We start from the raw sequence: 21,452 nt of genomic DNA, 5'->3' as shown, positions 1-21,452 counted from the left end.
AAATATTTCATTAGTTTGTGGCTGAAGATTATAAAATCACATATCTAAAATCACATATCTAAACCCTTGCACAGATTTTTGGATGCACAAACTGAGTACATTGCTTAGATCTTCAGAGATAATTTTTAAATAAATTCTCCCAAAGCCTACCCTTATCTAAAATATACATATTAATGTTAATTATTAGAGCACGAAAACTCGCTTCTAAACTCTTCCTGTCCTTTCTGTCCATCCCTGTCTTCTTTCAAGGGCCCCTGTTGAAGAGAGCCCTTAAAGGGACAACATCCCTTTTCTTCCAGATAGCTGGACAAATGTTTCCCTTTCTTTACTTTTGATTGTTTGAGTAACTAATTTTAAAAGCAGCCTCCACCAAAATCATTACCATACAAACATAGGCAGTGCATAGTGGGTGTCGCCCCTCTCCCCCACACACACACTTGCCCCCGCTTGCTTCATTCACGCACCAGTATCAGGGAGGGCTCAGGCCCAGCAGTTCCAGCCCACATGGCACCGCTTCTCGCTGCTCTGGGGAGTGCTGAGAAGAGGCAGGTGGTAAGGAATGGAGCACAGGCAGGGCAAGAGCGGAGAGAGGTGGGGTGCGCAGCCCTCTTCCCCCCCCATTCCCTTCCATGCATTGCCACTGGTTAGAAAGATATAAAATCTTTTGTTAGGCCTAAAATCTTTGGAAACATATTTTAATATTAACATATGGTGAAATTTCATACATATGTCTATTGTTATGGAAATCACACAAAATAAATTAGGGTTCCCTTTTTCTAAAAGCAGTGAACTTTGTTATGAACACACTAAATTGCTCTAACTGATTCATTTAGAATAAAGTCTGTTTCACTGCATTAAGTATGCAGCAATCTGAAACGAATACTTTATTCAGGCTTAAGAGTACACTTTAAAATTATCTTAGAAATACTGATTAAGAAAATGTAAATCAGAAGAGGTACATCGTGTAGTCTATAATATTTAATCTTGTATTTATCAGGACAGCTTCCTACAAAGTTTTTGCAAATAAACCTGTGACAAACTTCAAGGTATTGTAAAAAATCTGTGATTGATGTTTTTTATTCCCAAATTTGGTGCTTTTAATTAGGTACCTTTTTCATGTCCAAGCTGGCATACAGTGGAAAACATGCTTCAAGGGGTGTTTTTTTCAAATGTCACTTACAGGTAACTGGCTGGAAGGGGTGAGCAGGAAAGGGGAGAGAAGACAAGAGGGAGACAGTAGGGAAAGGGTTGAGTGTGCCCATGCTTTCAGGCATAATTTAGAAGAAACTGAATTATTTTTATTTTTCAGATTCAGAAGGAATTATGAGACATTCAAATCCTAATTCAGAAAAATACTTAAGTGTATGTTTTAAATCCTGAATTTGCAACAGCTCCAAAATTATATTTCAATTATAATTAGTATTTTTTGTAACAGTTAACTCACTTTACTTTCCGCAAGGTCTCAGTTCAGCAAAGTACTTGTGTGCTTAAACCAGGCATTTCCTTCAGTGCTTTGTAAAAGGTACAGGCTGGATGGCAGTGAAAACTAAATTACTGGTATCAATCCATGGAACAGTAACAAAAGCTGTTTAAGTTTCCCTCATTACCCTACTGATATGCATCAGTCTGGATGGTGAGAGGGTAATTTGTTTCCCATCACCCCTCCAATCTTTGGCCTTTCTTGAGTAGACCAAGAGGGAAGTCAGCTAATGCCAGTTGTAATTGTTCGTTGTAATGTGGACAGCTGGAACTAGAGGGTGATCACCCACTCCATAAATCTCTAGCTCCATAGATCACCAAGTCTGTAAACAGATGGAGCAAGATTCAAACTAGGAGAGACCAGGTCTGTGTTCCATTACCAGTTCCTTGAATCATCCCTTTAAAAAATGCAGTTAGGATCCACTAAACAATATAGAGCTAGGCCTCTTTCCCAAGAAATGTTTTATACAGAACTACCAGCAAAGCATAGCTCCTCCTAGCTAATGAAGTTTTATAATAAGAATAAAATTGCAAAGGCCAATCAAGCTTATTTTTACCATGTAAAAATGCTTATTTCTGGTGTTCTTGCCATGTGTAATATATTATAATTGCTTGTAGCTGTTTAAATTTAGTAGCACACATATCTTTCAGTAATCTGTGCGTATTTTTCCTTTCTTTTTTAATAATCCAGACACAAAAGATCAAATGCTAAAAAGAAAAATGAGAATAGTAAGAACAAAAATGGACAAAGACATTTAGAGACTGTTGTATACAAAATATCAAATTAAACATCAGCACATTAGGTTGGTTTGTTTTGATGGCAACAGATGAAGCTCACCACAGTGTTGAACTACAGGTTGAACCTCAGTAGTTCCCATAACCTTGACTGATCCAATCAAAAGTAGCAAAATCCTAGCAAAAGTCATCCATGAAATCTACTTCCATATTGGTTTTGCAGTAGATTTGTGTTCTGGGAAAAATAATAGCATGGATATATAGATATAGATATAGATATAGATATAGATATAGATATAGATATAGATATAGATATAGATATAGATATAGATATAGATATATAATGGGAAAAATTGACTGAAGGGAGTCCAATCAATCTTGAAAATGAAATTTAAAAACATCAAATTTCTTAAAGCAAGGACCCTGGCAGAAATATGTGAGCCCAAAGGGAATTTTAAAAAGAAAGTAAGTTGTAGAGTGGGCTACTTAAAGCACCTAAGGAGTTGAATCCCTTACTCTCAGGCTCTTTTGAAAATCTCAACTGTTAGAAGTAAAAAGAGGAAGCTTTGCAATGTTACTCAAGAGTGAGGTGGAGTGCCCATTGTAATATTGTTAATGAGGTATTTTTGGAAATTTCTGAACCAACATGATGTACAAGAATGATACAAGATATGAGAGAGAGAGAGAGAGAAAGAGAGAAAGTGAGTGTATGCATTGGGGAGGAGGGAAGAGTTGAGAAAACATGCTTTGAGTTATACGCAGGAAGTATATAGTTAAGAAGTAACATTGGAAAAAAAATGTGAATGTTAATGTACCACAGAAGCAACGTCTCTGGAAGAATTGCAACCAACAGTATTGCACTGAAATGATTTGTTTACTAATTAGTGATGGTTAACAATGATTGGATTAGGACAGTGGTTTTCAAACTTTTTTTCTCATGACTCAGTTGAAGAAAATTGTTGATGCCTGCCACGCAATATAATGAGACTGCAATTTTGGCTCTGGGGTGAGGCTGAGAATGAGAGCTTTGGGATGTAGGAGGGGGCTCTGACTTTGGCGGGAGGAGGCTCAGGACTGGGGCAACAGGGGATTACTTTGAGCTGCTCCTGGTAAGAGGTACAGCAGGGATACTAAGGCAGGATTCCTGCCTCTCCTGGCACCCCAGACCATGCTGCGTCCAAGAAATTTCCAGCAGCAAGTTCTCAGCCAATGAAGTGTGGAGCTAATGTTTGGGGCAGGGGCAGTGCATGGTCCCTGTGTGCTCTCTCTTCCCCCCCCCCGCACCTAGGAGCCAGCCTGCTGTGCAGTCTGGTCACCTGATCCCCCTGCAGCCACAAGACCCAGTGCCTGACATTACACAACCCAATACGTGGTCATGACCCATAGTTTGAAAACCACTGGATTGGGTTTGGCTGACCCTTTCCTGAACCTTTTTATCACTCTGTGTTGGCTCTAGCTGTCGCACCCTGCAGCATGACCGATAGACTTCAAGCCATGCTCTGCAATCCATCTCAATATCAATGCCAGGGGTCTAGAAAAGACCTCACAGCCACCATCCTCTTTGCCAGCATTAGGTTGTCACTATTGTATATAAATGCCAGTTGGAGCACCCAGATGTAAAATGGGGTGTCCTGCCTCAAGCCCCAAAGTTTGAAAATGGAGCCATGTATGTCTCGTGCTGTTCTTTTGAGAAACCGGTTATTGAATTCATCCATTCCCCTTTCTCTCTGCTCACGCCCACTGAGTGTGTCTATGTAAGGAGAAAAAAATCTGGAATGGAGGAGAAGAGCTTTGAAGAACTACCATAACTTAATTCTGATCACCGTGCCTATACCATCCTTCCCTCTCCACCCCACCCTTTCATCTCTCTTGCTCGTTTAGATTGTAGGCTCATTGAAACAGGGACCTGTCTTTTATTATGTTTGTATAGTACCTAGCACAATGGAGCCCTGACCTGATTTGGGGCCTTTTGCCACAATAGTAATACAAATAATATTAATGAGCATTGAATAGTATCATTAACACTTCCAGGATAGTTCTTGCTCTTCATTTCATTGTGTTCCCATTGTTGAAAGAACGTGGCTAATAAATGTCTATTTCATCTCCCATGGTACAGTGTTCTGCAGAATGTGGTACAGGAGTGCGAACACGGTCAGTAGTTTGCATGACCAACCACGTCAGCAGCCTACCACTGGAGGGATGTGGGAATAACAGACCCCCTGAGACAACCCCCTGTGACAATGGACCGTGTGTGGGTAAAGTGGAGTGGTTTGCTGGAAGTTGGAGTCAGGTAAGTTTTACATCAAAATGATGTATTTCTATTTCTCACAGCCATTTTTTATCAACATGACAATTATTTAAAGTGGGAAAGCAGTTTGCTTATGCACCTTTAGGACTAATTGTATCTCATGCAGCATATTACAAACTGGTTGTGTGTTTATTTTTTGTTCAGTTGGTAGGATACGTATTTGCAGTCATTTTCTCCCCCTGTTTTTATCACTTGGATGAAATTATTATGATTTGCATGAAAATAAGATTTTTGTTCCTTTTTTCCTGTATTATTACTGTTGTATCTCTCTCTAATATTTTTTATGCTTCTGCCCTAGGACAGCTGAGGATCCCTCTGCAGAGGGATATAAACCCAGCATAGCCAGCTCTATGCTACCCTTTCCCTCCCCCATGGTATAGGCAATTACAGGCAGTCCCCGACTTACGCAGATCCGACTTACGTCGGATCCGCACTTACGAACGGAGCTTTCTCGCCCCGGAAGTCGGGGCGAGAAAGCCCCGTTCATAAGCTGCTCCGGTGCCCCTGGTCTGCTGGAGACCGTCTCCAGCAGACCAGGGGCACCGGGTGGGTTCCCGCGCTTCTGAGGCTTTGCCAGAGCAAAGCCTCAGAAGCGCGGGAACCGCTGCTGCTGCCCCTTGAGACCCGGTGCCTGTGGTCTGCTGGGGACGGTCCCCAGCAGACCACAGGCACCCGGACTGAAGCCGCAGCCGCGGGGGGGTCCCGCGCCTCTGAAGCTTTGCCAGAGCAAAGCCTCAGAGGCGCGGCACCCCGCTGCCGCTGCGGCTCTGCTCCCCGTGTCCCTGGTCTGCTGGGGGGGGGCGCAGCTAGTGTGCTCCCCCCCCCCAGCAGACCAGGCTTTTGTTTTGGACTCTGGGGCAGAGCAGCTGGGGCGCTGCCGATTGGTCCTGCAGCGCCCGTGGGCACTACTGGACCAACCCGGCAGCACCCCAGCTGCTCTGCCCCAGGTCCTGATTCAGCCGCTGCTGGTCAGTTTCAGCAGCGGCTGAATCAGGACGTCTGGGGCAGAGCAGATGGGGTGCTGCTGGGTTGGTCCAGTAGCACCCCAGCTGCTCTGCCCCAGGCGTCCCCAAGTCAGCTTCTGCTGAAACTGACCAGCGCTGACTACAGGAAGCCCGAGGCACAGTTGCTCTGCCCCGGGCTTCCTGGAATCAGCTGCTGATCAGTTTCAGCAGCAGCTGACTTGGGGACGGCTGGGGTTCTTAAGTTGATTCTGTATGTAAGTCAGAACTGGCGGTCAGTTTCAGCAGCGGCTGAATCTGGATGCCAGTTCCGACTTACATACAGATTCAACTTAAGAACAAACCTACAGTCCCTATCTTGTACGTAACCCGGGGACTGCCTGTATTTAATGAGGAGACCAGAGTCAGGGAGTGAATATGGTGAGGCACGCTGCCCTGGCTGGCAAAGCTGTCAGCAGAGGACTGGACTAGCCAGCGTAACTTAGCCCATCACTTAGGCTGAGTTATGTTTCATATGGGGTTTGTTTGGCCCCACTATTCAAAAGCATGGAAAGCAAAGTTGGGGCTACCCACCTTCCCAAATCCAGGTATATCGTTTTCATTGTATGACAACACAGTCCTGTTAACAGTAACTAATATAATATTACAAATCTCTAACTAAGTTAGTTATAAGCAACAAGACTTAATGAAACAGTGGTTTTTAAATGCAATATTTCTTCATTTTAAAATAAAAACAGGGAGGGACAATCTGATTAATATAGGCTGTGTTCCCAGAACTCTTTTGGAGTGATGTTTTTCACAACATATCAGAAACTTAATGCAAAAAAACCAATAGCAAAACATGCCTCCATTACACTTGATATTTATAAGTTTAATGACTGCTTTCAGGCACCAGTGAAAAGAATTTGTTTAATTTAAAAAAAAAAAAGAGGACAAGTTCTTCTTACTACTTTGCCACACTTAAAACTATTCAGTGATATTCCCTTAGATTTATAATAGCCCAACCTTTACTGTAGAACTACTTGATGATGCTCAGCAAGATTAACGAGTGAAAGAATTACAAAGGATTCCTCTCTACCACCAGCGCCAGTCCAGTTCTATTTAGGTCCTGTCATTTTTGCCAACCTAACTTTTCTGGTAAATCTACCCTGTAGGTGGAGCTACACTGGTGAAAGGCACTTTGCCAAATCAAGACGGGCTGTGCTGATATAAAGCTTTAATACTGGTATAACCCTAGCTACACTAGTGGAGTTTTGCTGCTCCGTGTTGTCTTAGCTAATATGGAAAAACTCCTAAGTAGAGACAAAACAGTCTCCTTTTTGGAAACTGAGGCTATGTCTACACTACACTGATGTATTGGAAAAAGGTTCATAAATTGAGCTCCGCAATTTGCGTACCTTTTTCCAATAGTTTTTTCGAAAGAGGCTTTTCTGAAATTTGGCCCATCTACACTGGGCCAAATTTCAGAAAAGCCTCCTCTTTCATGGGAGGAGGAAGACAGGGTTTCCGAAAGAACAGGGTTTCTGGAAGACAAGGTTTCCACACACCAAAAAAAAGAAAAAAAAAGTGGAAGAGCAGATGCATTCCCTGGACGCAGCAGAGTTTTTCCCGGATACCGGTGGTATCTGGGGAAAAAACCCATAGTGTAGACACAGCCTGAATTAATTTAATTTAATCCCATTACAGTACTCTAATTTGTGAAGTATATATTGACCCAGTTTCCTAAGAAAAATGAGAATGTCAGAAAGCTATGGACATTGCTTCTGGCATTTAAGGGAATTCAAAACCCAGCATTTGTGTCTTCTGACCCATCATCATACAGCCATTGCCAGGCTGGGACACCAGCAGGAAGGCATGTAAGGGTGTGTCTGCAATGTAAGGCTTAACTCCAAATAAGCTACGCAAATTGAGCTACATCAGTTGTGTATCTTATTTTGAGATGGGGAGCGTCTACACAGCACTTATTTTGAGACAGAGCACTCTTCCTCTGTCTTCCCTTATTCCTCATACAATGAAGGTTACATGAGTCAGAGTAAGAAGTCCTCCAGCTTGACAGTATTTTGACACTATTTTGAAATAACTGCCTGCTGTGTAGACATGGGCTAAGTTATTTTGGAATACTGCTGGTTATTTCAAAATAGTGTTGCAGTGTAGATGTACCCAAAGTCACCACTAAAGCACTAAGCAGGAATAGATAAAAGTGGTGCTGATGTATCTGCCCCGGACCAGATTTGAACCTGAGACTTCTAAAGCTTAGCAGAGGAGCCGCTACAGCTTGAGCTATAAAGCCAGCTGGTCCTCAGCTTATGTTGTAGAGCTGCCTTGGTCTTATCTATTACTGTAAGTGGTCTAAGTGCCATCGCATGGGACAGTGAACCACTGTAGTTGTGTGGGTTACACTAAGGGTGTTAACTAACGAGTAATTTACTAGTTGAGAAGTCAATGGAATTTCAAAGGAGGAATGCAGAACTCCGCGTGCAGCTCAGGGCTAGCGGGAAGTCCTGCTGACTCCGAGCTCCACGAGGGCACTTATCCTTTGAAATCCACAAGAGCCCCTGGGGACATCCCGCTGGCCCTGGGCTGCATGCAGCATACCAGCTTTGAAAAATACAAGAGTTCCCAGTGGAGAAGGTGAGAGTACCTGAATGGAAATTACCTATTGTAATGCAAAATCTACTCCATATATTTATTTAGACCTTGATTCAGGGTGTCAAGTTTGCATATGAATGCCAGCTCAGCAGTTTCTCTCTGCAGTCTGTTTTTGAAGTTTTTCTGTCTGAAAATTTCAACTTACAAGTCTGAAACTATGTGCCCAGGCAGGATAAAGTGCTCCCCCACTGGCTTTTGGATGTTGCCATTCTTAATATCTGGTTTGTATCTTTTGTGTATTCTGTTTGTCCGATGTACATGGCAGAGGAGCATTGTTGGCATGTGATGACATATATTACACTAGTTGATGATGTCGTTTCTTATGGTACTCCTCAGTGGGATAAGAGGGATGGTGGCCTGTAGAGTGCAGTGTTGGAGAATTATCAAGCAGCCTCCTGTTTGTAATCTGACCTATTCATGATGACTACAGTGCCTCCTTTGTCAGTCCTTTTGATTATAATATCATAGTTTCGCTTGAGGATGTGGATGGCATGGTGTTCTGCATGTCTGAGGTTATGGGGTGAGGAGGTGATGCTGCTTGTCCAAAATTTCAGACTGTACACATCGGTGTGACCATCAGGAGGAGTCCACGTAGAATCTTAGTTCTTGTAGCGTTGGTAGGATGGTATCAATAGGGCAGTGTGCTGTTCAGAGAAGTGGTGGAAATATTCCCTGAATTAGAGACAGCAAAAGTAGGCTTCTATGTCCAAAGGCGCCGTTTTGGGAAAGCAGGGAGCGGGGAGCAGCCATGTGTACTGGGAAGACACTGCTTGCTTTTCATCCTGTTCCCCTGACTATCAGGGAGCGAGAGGAAAGTACTTGGATTCCATGCATGCTTCTCACTCCTGGGTGGTGAAGGGAGAGGGCAGAGGAGTATTCACAGAATCCAAGTAGTTTCTCCTCACTCCGATAGTCAGGGGAATAGAAAGAAAAGCAAGTTACTTCCCAGTACACACAGCTACTGCCCCTCCCCCTTCTCTCCCAAAACAGTGCCCTTATTTATGTCATTGCAGAACTGTCTCATGAATGTGCAGGGGGAGGGAAAGAAAAAGAGCCCTCATAATAGGACAGACTCTTCTGCCAGCCTAAGTGTGTAGCTGGATAGATTAACAATGCTGCTGAGTCTGGGGTACCGTTATTGTGGGCCGTTGTGGCGTGTAGGCGTTTGGATACCGTAGGGTCCCTTTTTTCTGTAGAGAAGTAAAATGTGTGTGTGGTAAATGACTTACCTTGTTTTATAAAGCCCAGCCATGTGGAAGGTTGGTTTTGTAAGAGAGTCTCTCCATCTGAGGGCTCTTTCCTGATCTTCTCCTGCTTTCTATAGGGTAGTGGTTCCCAAGCGCCGGGCCCCGGTCAGCTGGCTGCCGGGCTGCCAGAGCTCAAGCCGGCTGTTCACGGTGCCTCAGCTCCAGCAGCAGTGGCTGAGGCACAGCAGGGGGGGCAGAACAGGAGGCACCTTCCTCCCTCCTCCACACTTGGAGAGGGAGGGCGCGCGAAGGGGGAGGGAGCATATGTGCCGCCAACGGCCGCTCCCCTGCCCGCTTTTGCCAGTGGTGGCAGTAGGGCTGAAGCGGTGGCAGGAGGAGGAGGCGCCTCCCTCTCTCCTCTGTAATGGCAGGTATCCAGGGGTCCGTGCTCTTCCTGAGTCTCAGCTTTTGCCGCTGGCAACGCTAAGGCAGCAGGAGGAGGAGGAGGCACCTCCCCCCCTGGGTAATGGCAGCCCGACCAGCGCTCTGCGCCTCCCCGCCCATGGGGGTGCAGGACACACTTGGGGAGAGAGGGCACACGCAGCAGTGACAGCCATGCACGCTCTAGGGAGAGCAAAGGGGTGTTGGGTGAGGGCATGGTGGGATCATGGGGCAAGTGGGTGTTGGCATGGGCTATAGAGGGCATGGGCTGTAGGGGGAGGTGTAGAAAGGTGTTAGGCACTGGGGAGCAAGGACCTGGTTTGGTACTATGTGCTCAGTCAATTGTATTCCATATTTGTATATTCCTTATTTGCATAAGGAATCTGCAAATAAAATGTTACCTGACCACCAAAGGTTTGTGAATGGGTTTGCATAAATAAAGTTGGGAACCACAGCTGTAGAGGGTGCTGATCAGATGATCTTGTAGTTTCTTGGAGAGTGTGTGGCAGTTTCTCAATGTACTCTGTGTAGTATGTTGATTGTAATGGATTTTTCACTTTCAGTCCCTTTTGGAATGATGTCCATTTGTTTGTACTTGGAAAGGAAGAAGAGGCCTGTCTGTCTTTCTGTCTGTTGCTGCCCAATTTAGATTATATAGCAAAGAAGATGAAAGACACTTCACCCCACAACTTTTAGTGAACTTCTGCTGAGGAAGAAGAATCCCTGCTATCTGAAAACAATACTGCACCTGCAATGGCAGCTGCAGCTTCTCCTTTGCTGATGAACAGTGGCTGTCTCCTGTAGAAAATTCTTTCAGGCATTAACAAAAGTTGAGAATATTGTCTGTTGTGTCTCAGGTTTTCCCCTGAATTCCAAGTGCTATGAGATATTTCCCAAATCTTACTGGTCTTTGACCAAAGGCTGCCTTCCATTTTAAATGTACTTAGAACACTTAAGGATACCTCAGTGAATTGCTGTCAAATTAAAGGTGTTAAACATATTGAACACTGGATACCAGCAGTTGTACAGAACATTTGCAGGCCTCTTACATCTTTCCATAGGTCTGTTCATTACATTTGTGAGCATTCAGTGACACACAGTGTTGCAGTTGGGAGCAAGATGCTAGTAGGAGGATAAATGCTGCTCCTTCACAAAGCTAATTGCAACCAGATCACGAGTTAGGAATCCTGTCAATAGTGGGTATTTTGTAGTAGGGAATGGAACTTGAGGAGGGCATTAACATTGGCATATATCAAAGTTACAGTTGAATAGTCTTTAGCTCTCTCCAAAGTTGTTGAAGTGTTTTTGACATCTATGTGCATGTGGGTTTCTTGCAGAAGTGGCTAGAATGTGTTCTCTACGAAGAGAAATCTTACTGCAGTCAGAATCACATATGTTGCTCTGCACGCTGTTTAAATACTAGGTAATGATTTATTGACAGTTGTTGCTCAAGTCCTGGATGTTGTGAAGAACAGCAGTTTATTATTAAATAAAATTATAGTTTTAGCTTTCACCACCATTATTGTGAAAATCAGTAATAAAATAGCAACAGGACTCCAACTGATTTGCCGAGGAGTTGTGCTTTATTCAACAGATTTTCAGAAACCACCTCTAAATTAAATTATCTGATATACCAAAATACTTTAAAAAATAAGTCATTATAGAATTTCAGAGATGTTGAGACAATGCAGTGGTTATCACCTCCCACCCTAAAGCTGGGAAGCAGTATTCCAAAGTTTTAAATCATAAAAGCTTTTTACTTCAATTAAAAACACATATTGTGCAGGGCATAAGTTGAGGCAATGGGGAAAAAAAGGCATTTTAAGGTTTAAAACCAGATATTGAATCTAACTGGGCTTCAATTTTGGATTCCTTTCGAAGAAAATGTCTACCCATGCCCATTTAAAAGCAGACAGTCCCATTTCTAAGACCTGGACATTGCACTCAAAGCTCATGGATCTGTAATCAGTTTAAAATAATTATAAAACATCTAAATTAATCTCTTGCAAAAATCAATAATTTCATTCATTCCGTTTTTTTCCTGATCAAATCTCATTTACTGTATAGTAACTCATCAGAGTTCTTAGCAAACGTAATTTATTATTTTGTACTTATATTGAGTCCTGTGGTAAACCTTAGTCATAATCTGTGCATCTGTTTCCTTTGTAGCTATACTGGAGCAGAAGAAAATCTCTCATACACATTTCACCTAGGATTCAGGCCAAAAATCTGTTAGTGCTTCAAATCCTTGCAGTTACAATAAAGTACACCAAACAAGGATCATGTTATATAGTTTGCTCAAACAGATATATGTTGACAATTGTGATTATTGATTACAAATTTGTAACACACAGGATCTGTTTCATAGCTTGAACAGCATAACTGATTTAGAACAGTGTTTCTCAGAGTGAGCCGCAGGCCAAATTTGAGAGAGCTGCTAACGGACCACTCTGGTTTGTTTATTTAGTAAGTTAGCAATTTTGGCCTGTTAGCAACTTTCTCAAAGCAGGCCAGTGGTGCTTTGAGAAACAGGGATCTAGAACTAAGCCAGAGGTAGTGTCTCTCTGAAACATGAGATCCCAAATTTCACTTCAGTTTCTTTATCATCTCTGAAGGTTCCAACTGCACCAAAGACTAAAAATCTCTTCACTCTTATCACACAAAGTGTCCCCCTAATAATGAGTAGTTTGAAACTACAATACTACAATACAAATGGGGAATTTCTATGAATTTAGAGGATATTAGTGAGAGTGAAATGGACTGTCTGGACAAATGGAGATAGCATACCACTGAGATAGTAAAAAGCATTGCTTCTCCATCAGACACATAGCATATGGGTTTTCATTTGCCATTTCCACTTACATTTTCCTTGTTTCACTGACCTATTACAATGTATTATGCAACTTACCCACAAAATCCTTCCTCCTTACTTCAGAGTTGGTGTTGGAGTGAATGGAATTTGACAGCAAAGTGTGGTTTAGTGTATGCTCTGGCAGGTCTTACCAAGCTGAGAATGTGCTACGGTAGCATTCAGAGTAGCAGGGAGTCTGACCATGCCTCTCTTTCTCTAGGGCAACCCAGCCAAAGTGGAGGGAGTACCATAGTTACAAGGCACAAGGGCTGGAAGCCCGAATGCACTGCTGCAAAATTCTTCTGCCAAACATGCCACACAAACCACAGTAAACTGGGAAATTGAGCACAGATACTTGGGTTACCTTCACCAGTGCTCACAACCCAGGGTAGCACAGGATGTAAAACAGAAAAGACTGAAAGAACAGTCCAACTAGTTGTTGCAGGTCACAACACAAGAACACCATCATCTGATCATTAAATCAATACTGACATTGAAATCACAATATCAGTGAAAGCATATATCATATGAAGATAAACAGAACAAGAACAAAAGACTCATGGCACAATGGAAAAATGGAGAGCAAGTATTCGTAGGAAAATTTTTTACACGAGAGCAAAGACAGTATGGGTAAGTCTAAACTACATGGCTCCATTGACGGAGCCATGTAGATTAGTCAGGATGGCAAAGGGAAATGAAGCCGCGATTTAAATAAAAATGGCCACCGCCACGCTGTGCCGATCGGCTGATTGTTGACTCAGCGTGGCAGTCTAGACGGGGAGCTGCAACCCAGAACCCTTCGTCGGCAGATCCTGTAAGCCAGGGCTCGACACATGGAGCTGCCTGGTGGGAAAGGGGAACTTCTCCCACAGTGACAGCAGCAGCTCTCTGCTGAGCACAGAGCAGAGAGTCTCCCAGCAGGTAGAGAGGGGACATGTCCCTACCAACTGGGAGAGACTGGCTGCTCTTTCCTCATCAAGAAGCTGCTGCTGTCACTGAAAAATGCCTCTCCTCCTGCCAGGCAGCTCCTTGTGTGAGTCCTGAGCCCCTGGCTGGACGGGGCTCATTAAGCAGCTGCGGGGCTGTGCTACTGCACAGCTTAGAGGGTACTCTGGTACGCACAATGCAACAAACAGAAGTCAAAGAAATGGAAGATTTCTATGAAGAGCTGGGTAAGGAAATGTAGAAAAGAGCCACCTACCCAATCACCCAAAGGGTAAGGAGAGTGAGAAGGAAAAGTATGTGGGGAAAAATGGGGAAAATTGTAAAAAATAATCACAGAGTATGTCTGCTTGCATTCATAGAGACAAACCATCTCCACATAATGAACACAATATTTAAAAAAGAACATCAGCAGTGGACATGGAAAAGCCTGAATCAGATTATGGATGGATGGATACCAGAAGACTCTTCAATGATGTAGTGGCAATAAGAGAATCAATCATTTACACAGGCTCAGATCATTGTATGTTGTGCTCAAAAATATGTGTTGACAGTGCCTATGAAGACTGTGTCAGGAGAAACCAGAAACCAAAGCGAAAATAGTACTTCAACGAAGAAGCATCTGCAGAAGAAGTGAGTGAAATGGATCTTGAGTATTAGGCCAACAAGGACATCAGTGAGGAATATGGATATTTTATCTCAGATTAACTCAGCAGCTAAGAAGGCAAAGATATTGAAAATGATGGGATGCAAGCAGAAGATCATCAAGAAAACTGAATCTGATGGTGAGGCGGTCATGCATGAAATTAAAAGAGGAATTGGTAAAGAATACAGACTATTGCCAAAGGAAATCATCGAAGAAGATCAAAGAAGGGTAGGAAAACTTCAGAAAGAAGAAGCCAAGAGAAGCAGCCAAAAAGAACAAGTGTCTGAAGAAGGTTGAAAGAGATGTTGGGCAGAAAAAGTTTATCCTGGCAGCATTGAAAATGAAAACTGTGAAAGGACATCAAAAAGCAGCAAGATGAATGAAATATGAAAATTCTACAATGATCTCTTCTCGCATTGAAATGTCCAACATACAGTATCAAGGCAGGAGGCTACAGAAGAAGATCCCAACATTATGTGGGAAGAAATCAAATATGCAGTTTGTAACATAAAGAGAGAGGAAAGCCCTGGAATAGATTATATTGGCCAGAATATCTCAAAGCAGGGGAAGATAGTCCCTTTAAAGCATTGGTGCAGTGGTTCACCATCTACATCAATAGCAAGTGTGTGTCACAGAAGAAATTGAAAACAATGCTATTGATGAAGAAAGGCAATCCAGAAGAGTGGAGCAACTGTTATCTTATCATACTCCTCTCACAAGTGAATTAGGTCTACACTCATGTCATACTCAATTGGCTTAAAAAAGAACTTTGAAATGCATAAAAGTAGAGAATAAACTGGGTTCTGCTTAGGTATTCAACAGTTGATCACATCCACCCAGTTTGGCAGCTCACTGGAAAATAAAAGGAATACAAAGTACTATTGTGTCTTCCATTTGTCAATTATAAAAATGCCTTTGACTCCGTGGAAATTAATGCTGTGCTCAACACGCTCAGCAAGTTCTGAATCAATCTGAGGTACATTTATTGGCTGGAACACATTAACTACAGTTGTTTGACAGAGATATCATTATTCAATATCCTGTGGACTATTACTATATGTAGAAGAGTCTGACAAGATGACACAGTACCAGAGCTGATGTTTGACAAACTGAACTGGAAAGAAGGAATTAGAATTGACAGATAATACTTCGCACACCTTCTCTTTATTGATGACTCTGTAATATTGGCAAAGGACACAGTAGAATTGGAAAACAAATTGCAGCAATTTTGCAAACATTTTCCAAGGTCATTGGGTTCCAAGGTCATTGGGAAGTGAACGCATCAAAGACAAAGTGGATGAGGAATGAGCATTGCGTAGCAGGAAACATCATTGTAAATTAGAAAAATAATTGAGGAAGTCCACAAATATATTTACCGGGGTCAGCAACTGAATAGACACAATGCATTTGAAGGGGAATGCAGCAGGAGGCGAAAGGCTAGTTGGGTGAGTTTCAACATAAGAAAGACATCTCTTAGTAGACGATGACCAACCCATGAAGACAAGACGAGAGCTGTTTAATTCCACTGTTCTGTTAGCAGTGCTACATGGAGCAGAAAGCTGGTCAACAATGAAAGTGCAGAAAGAAAATGTATTGTCATCCAGAGAGCAATGGCAAGGCAGATGTGTAATATTTCACTCCCTGATCACATATTGAATGGACAGATGAGAAGGAGTACAATCATGACTGATATAGTACTAGTGATGTAAGCCACAAAGCAGAGATGGGTGGGTTGTGTAGTCATCAGGCAGGACTGTAGGTGGACAGCCTGCATCAGTGACTGGATCCCCAGAGACCACAAACAGCCACTAGGCAAACCGGAATCATGGTGGGCTGATCCCATGACCAAACTCTTATGAAATGGAAAGAATGTGCTTGCGACAAAGTGCAATGATGTCGTATCGACTTGCATTTGTGGAGGATGGACCAGGACAAGCCAAACAAAGGTGGCAAATATGGATTGCAACTTGTTGCCGGTTGTCCTTTACACACTTACCACTCTGAGTTTTCCTTTGAGTTGAATAAGTTAAAAACTGAGAGAAAATGAATCTGTTGAAACATTGGATCATAGTTTACTTGTATACACATCTGTATAGAGGGTGAAATCCTGGATAGCTGGTATCAGCGGCTGGGGGAGTCTGTGCTTCCCCGAACAGCCTGGTGTGGTCCCACTCATGCTCCACCCCCAGCCTCCCCACTTCCTATTCCTCAGCAGGAGTCCCAGATGTGGAGGGGTGGCTTGGACCACACCACCCACCTTCCTGCACTCCAGGGCTGAGAGGGTGGTCTGTGGCCGTGCTGCCCACTCTCCCTTTGCACCATGGCTTCAGGGGCTATGGTTGTGCCACCCACCAATATTCCTCTGATCTTTTCCACTCAGGTGCAGGTCTTTTCCATCCTGTGCTCTGGGGCTGTTGGCTGCAGTGTGGGGAGGGGGCACAGGGGACTTTGGGCTCCAGTGAGGGAATGCCTAAGGGCTTGGACCTCAAGCGTAAGGGGCAAACCTGGGGGGCTGCCTTCCCATAGCCAACAGTTACCGCACTGCCCATGGGTGAAATTCTGAACCTGCTGAAGTTACTAGCGGAACTTCTATTGACAGAACCAAGGTTACCACATAGAACTGCATTTCTCTGAAATAGAAATAGTAGCACACGAGCTCTGTTCCATCCAGTGAAAGGGATACAAGCAGGGCAGCTTCTGAAGCTCTGGATGACTATTAGAGCTTTCTGGGTAGAGCCACTGAAGGAGGGAAGGGCAGTGATGTTCTATGCAGCCGTTAAAGAAAGTGTAGCTACATTGTTTCTCCTGTTGTCCATTCTTTCCAGTAGCTCATTTGCTCATGTTCTTCCTGGTAAGAATCTGACACCGTGCCTATTGCTGTGCTGTTAAGGTAGTTCACAGCCTCTCTGCTGCAGGAATTGGATGATTTGGAGCTTTTGCTGTTTCAAAGCTATTCCCCTCTATGTGCATTTTAAAATATCCTGAGTAAACTGTATGCTGATTTTCTCAAATCACCCTGTGCTTTTTCATTGGTGCCAACGTTTTTGTGGGTATCGGGTCAGAGGATCACAAAATTCCACCCAAAACACAAACAAAATCCCCATTTTTAATAACACTCAATTGTTTTAGGTCAGAACAAGCCTTTGAAAATCATACCCTTTTATGAAACCCAGAAACCAACATGCTGCTGGAATAATCTTTTAAAGGCCTTTCAGACAATGCCAGGAACAGTATCATGTGTGTATTTAATTTTTAAACAAGTAATAAGAGCCCATATTAGCCAAATTTCCATTTTGGAACTAGAACCAGCACATAGATATGTGCAAACACTAAAGGAAAATCTGGCAGATTCAGGCGTTTTCTAAAAACCACATCGAATGAGCATTTGTAAAGCTGCAGGAATGAGCACTAACCTTCACAGGGCTAGGGATTATAATCCTGCTTGCATGAGAAGCAGCATCAGTGAACACACCCCTCCTTTTTAAAAATGGCATACAAAGAAGTGTGCTGGTAGCAACAGTGTTGGATTTCTCTGGGAATTCTGATTGGGCCCATACCAAATAGGGTATTGCCAGACTGGATCAGGTTTACAGTACATCCTGCCCATGACCCGGTCTCTGTCAGGGGTCAGTATCAGAGGAAAGTGTCTCCTCTTCCCCCGTGTGTAACATACTGTTCTCTAGTAGGTACAGATTGGGCTCACTACCTCTGTAATTGGTGGGGCTGGCTGGGCTCACTACCTCTGTAATTGGTGGGGCTGGCTGGGCTCACTATCTCTGTAATTGGTGGGGCTGGCTGGGCTCACTACCTCTGTAATTGGTGGGGCTGGCTGGGCTCACTACCTCTGTAATTGGTGGGGCTGGCTGGGCTCACTATCTCTGTAATTGGTGGGGCTGGCTGGGCTCACTATCTCTGTAATTGGTGGGGCTGGCTGGGCTCACTATCTCTGTAATTGGTGGGGCTGGCTGGGCTCACTACCTCTGTAATTGGTGGGGCTGGCTGGGCTCACTACCTCTGTAATTGGTGGGGCTGGCTGGGCTCACTATCTCTGTAATTGGTGGGGCTGGCTGGGCTCACTACCTCTGTAATTGGTGGGGCTGGCTGGGCTCACTACCTCTGTAATTGGTGGGGCTGGCTGGGCTCACTATCTCTGTAATTGGTGGGGCTGGCTGGCCAGAAGGAAAAAGAGCTTGTTGTCTCCTTTAAGGACTCCCTCTGCAACTACTGCAAAGGGGCAGGTAAGGAAAAGTTTACTGGATAGAGTGGGAAACAGATGGAATGGGTCAGCACTGAGGGAGGATGGACACTGCCTTTCCAGCTAACCAAGAAAGTATTTATATATACCACAGTCCTGGAGAAGTTCTCTTTCGCTTGGACTAGTCTGAAGCACCCATCCTCCCATAACCTGGGTTCTTCTTGACTCGCTCTGGGTATTACACAAGTTGCTCCTTTTCCCTCACCATCAATCTGGGTGAGGTGGGACAGGGGTTTTTGCCTTCCCCACAGCAGGTTTGGGACTCAGGATAGGACAGGGAGAGTTATGTTTAAATGTCATAGCTTAGTAGGTTAGGCTTTTGGAATATATCCAGTGCAGGTACAGTATACTACCATTCATCCAAAACACTACTATCCTAGCTTTGAGGCGATCAGAATGCCTTCCTTCCCTTCCTACCTTGTGCTGGTGGACAAGGAGGGGTTTCAGATAATGCAGAAAACTGGAATACACAGCAGAGACCCACTGGCCAGGACTGAGAGGAGGACAAGCCCTCAGTCACATGGGAGGCCACCCTATTGCTGGATGGCTCCTGTAGTAGCTCAGGGAGTGTCACTGGAATGAGCAAGGGGACCTAGACAGCAGAGTTGCAGAGGACTACTCCCTCTGACACTGAATCCCTGCAGGCACAGAGCAGATATGTGGAGTTAATTTAGAGATTATGGGGTTGCTTGGTGATTTTTATCAGTTGGGTTTTTTCTTTTGCTCGGTGTTTGCAGAAACAAACATACGTAGGAACAAGTCATTCGCAAACAACAGGTCATATAGGCTTGTAACATTTTAGGTAACCCAGTGATGTAAGGACTGTTGTATAGAAGAGAAAAGATCAGCCATGATAATAATACTTCGTTTTCATATAGTGCTTTTCACCAGTAGATACAACAGCAGTCCTGATTTTACAGATGGGAAGGATGCGTGATAAGAGTGTGTAGGCACTTGCCGTGGGTTACCCAGCTGGTCATTGGCACTGTATCCACTAGGTCACACTGCCTCTCTGAATGTCACCTGTGATCGTTATAGTCACATACAGGAAGCAGTGAGATCTCTGTCCTTCAGGATATTGTTGGGTTTGTCTTCTCTTCTGCTCTGACCCTTGGAGGAATGCATTGGTGAAGGCACATGTTTTGCAAAGATGAGTTTTCCTAGTCTCATTTCGGGGAGTGTTTCAGAACTTAGAGGCTGCTGTAAAGATTGGGTGCAATGAAGTGAATATTGGTAAAGAATTTTGCAAGGTCCCAAAATAGCTGGTCCTTGAAATAATATGGTTTAATCCCAGTAGGAATTAGTAGAGCAGTCAGAGATTTTTGAAGTCGATCCAGGTGTGACTATGTCTTTCAAGCTGTAGCATACAAGTGTAATTTGTTCTCATCAATTCAGCCCACTTACTATATACCAGCTGCAGCTTCCTCTTAAACATCTTGTCTAGATCCAAGAGTTACAATAAGTAGACCATGCAAGAGCCGCCATGGCCAAGCCATATTCATAGTAGAATGGATGGATCTTGTTAACGAGAAACAGAAAAACTTTTGATGACTGTCACCTTTTATATTGGTAGTGATCCCATACTATGAATATTAGGCTCTGCACTATGTGTTTGTACAGTGCCTAGCACAAGGGGGTCCCAGTCCATGGCTGTAGCTCCTACGTGCCACTGCATTATAAAAAATAAATACTAACTGCAGGTGAGCAAGATACCTTTGTCTGTGGTCTAGCTGATGGTGCTCACCAGTTTCTTGAAGCTATCTCATTTTCCACTAGCATCACTTTGTTCTTACTGGGCTTCTGTCTGAGTCTGCAGTTTTCTGTCCAGCCTCCAATTTCCACAAGCACCAAAAGAGGAGGGAGAAAGAATTGTCCATAGCTTGTGAAAAGAATAAATGGAGCTGCATGTCACCAGGGTTATAGTGTCATTACAGCCTGTGTCTTCAAAATATCTTACTGGTTACCAAAGGATGTTAAATAAGAGCAGTTATTAAACCTTGTAGGGCCTAATATCAGAACTTGGAGAGGAAGTGCAGCTGCATAGGTGACATTCAGCAGTAATACATTTAGGTCCATACCGTCAAGTGTCAATGTCCACACCAAGTGGTTTTATTCCAGGCATTTAAGAGCTCCACAGGTTATTACTAATTTGGAGCAGCTAGGTTAAATGTGGGTGACTGTGTGACCACTATCAGTCCATGGCCTGGGAGGCTCCCCTCCTGACATCAAGACCAAGTTTCAGAGCTCAGGAACCTTTTGTGACCAGAAAGGCAGGCAGTCTGCCCAGAAAGTGCCAGCGGACAGTGGCCCTTGATGACCTGGGCATTCTCTAGGCTAGTTCTCAATAACACATCCCTATTACTAATAAAGTCAAACCATTTTATACCCAAAAACAGGATCATGAGCTTTTGTGAGTAAAACCCACTTCATCAGATGAGTTGTATGAAGTGGGTTTTGCCCACAAAAGCTCATGATCCTGTATGTTTGTTAGTCTCTGAGAGTCCACAGGAGCACTCGTAGTTTTTAATGTTACAGAATAACACAGCTACTCCTCTGAGACATTTGATACCCAGTAGTTGCCACTGACAAAGCATATGAAAAGCCTGATGTGTTGGTTAAGCAACGTTCATGAGATGAAACTGGACATGCCACCACATTCCCACAGCATATTTGGCAGCATGGCTCTTGGAGCCTGTCAATACCTGTGGGTATCACTGTATTTTATCCTACTCTTATGCGTTCTGATGGAAGACCAGTGGAGGCAACCCAGTGTTTTCTTTTGGCTGTATGTATGATGGAGGCTCAGGGGGCATGTCTACACGGCAGAGGTTTTTCGGAAAAACTTCACTTACATCCACACTGCAATCATGTTCTTTTGAAAAAAATCGAAAGAACAGCGGGGTTTTTCCGACATTGGTAAACCTCTTACTATGAGGAAAAAGCCTTTTTCCGAAACAGCTCTTTCAGAAAAAGGCATGTGTGAACAGGGAAGAGGGA

At 43.7% G+C, this 21,452-nt stretch overlaps 1 protein-coding gene across 2 annotated transcripts in view; it reads left to right on the top strand.

Moving 5' to 3' along the window:
- Window positions 1-21,452, top strand: part of THSD4 (thrombospondin type 1 domain containing 4) — a 687,220-nt gene that overhangs the window by 626,501 nt on the left and 39,267 nt on the right. For both annotated transcript variants that reach the window (XM_075897743.2, XM_075897744.2), the window contains one exon: window positions 4,331-4,504. In XM_075897743.2, coding sequence (XP_075753858.2) covers window positions 4,331-4,504 — 174 coding nt within the window. The remainder of the gene's footprint in view (window positions 1-4,330; window positions 4,505-21,452) is intronic.

The sequence above is a fragment of the Pelodiscus sinensis genome, chromosome 14 (genome assembly GCF_052426305.1).
Source record: "Pelodiscus sinensis isolate ZL-2025 chromosome 14, ASM5242630v1, whole genome shotgun sequence".
Lineage (NCBI taxonomy): Eukaryota > Metazoa > Chordata > Testudines > Trionychidae > Pelodiscus > Pelodiscus sinensis.
The sequence above is the reverse complement of the archived record's forward strand: the minus strand, read 5'-3'. Positions and strand labels throughout refer to the sequence as shown.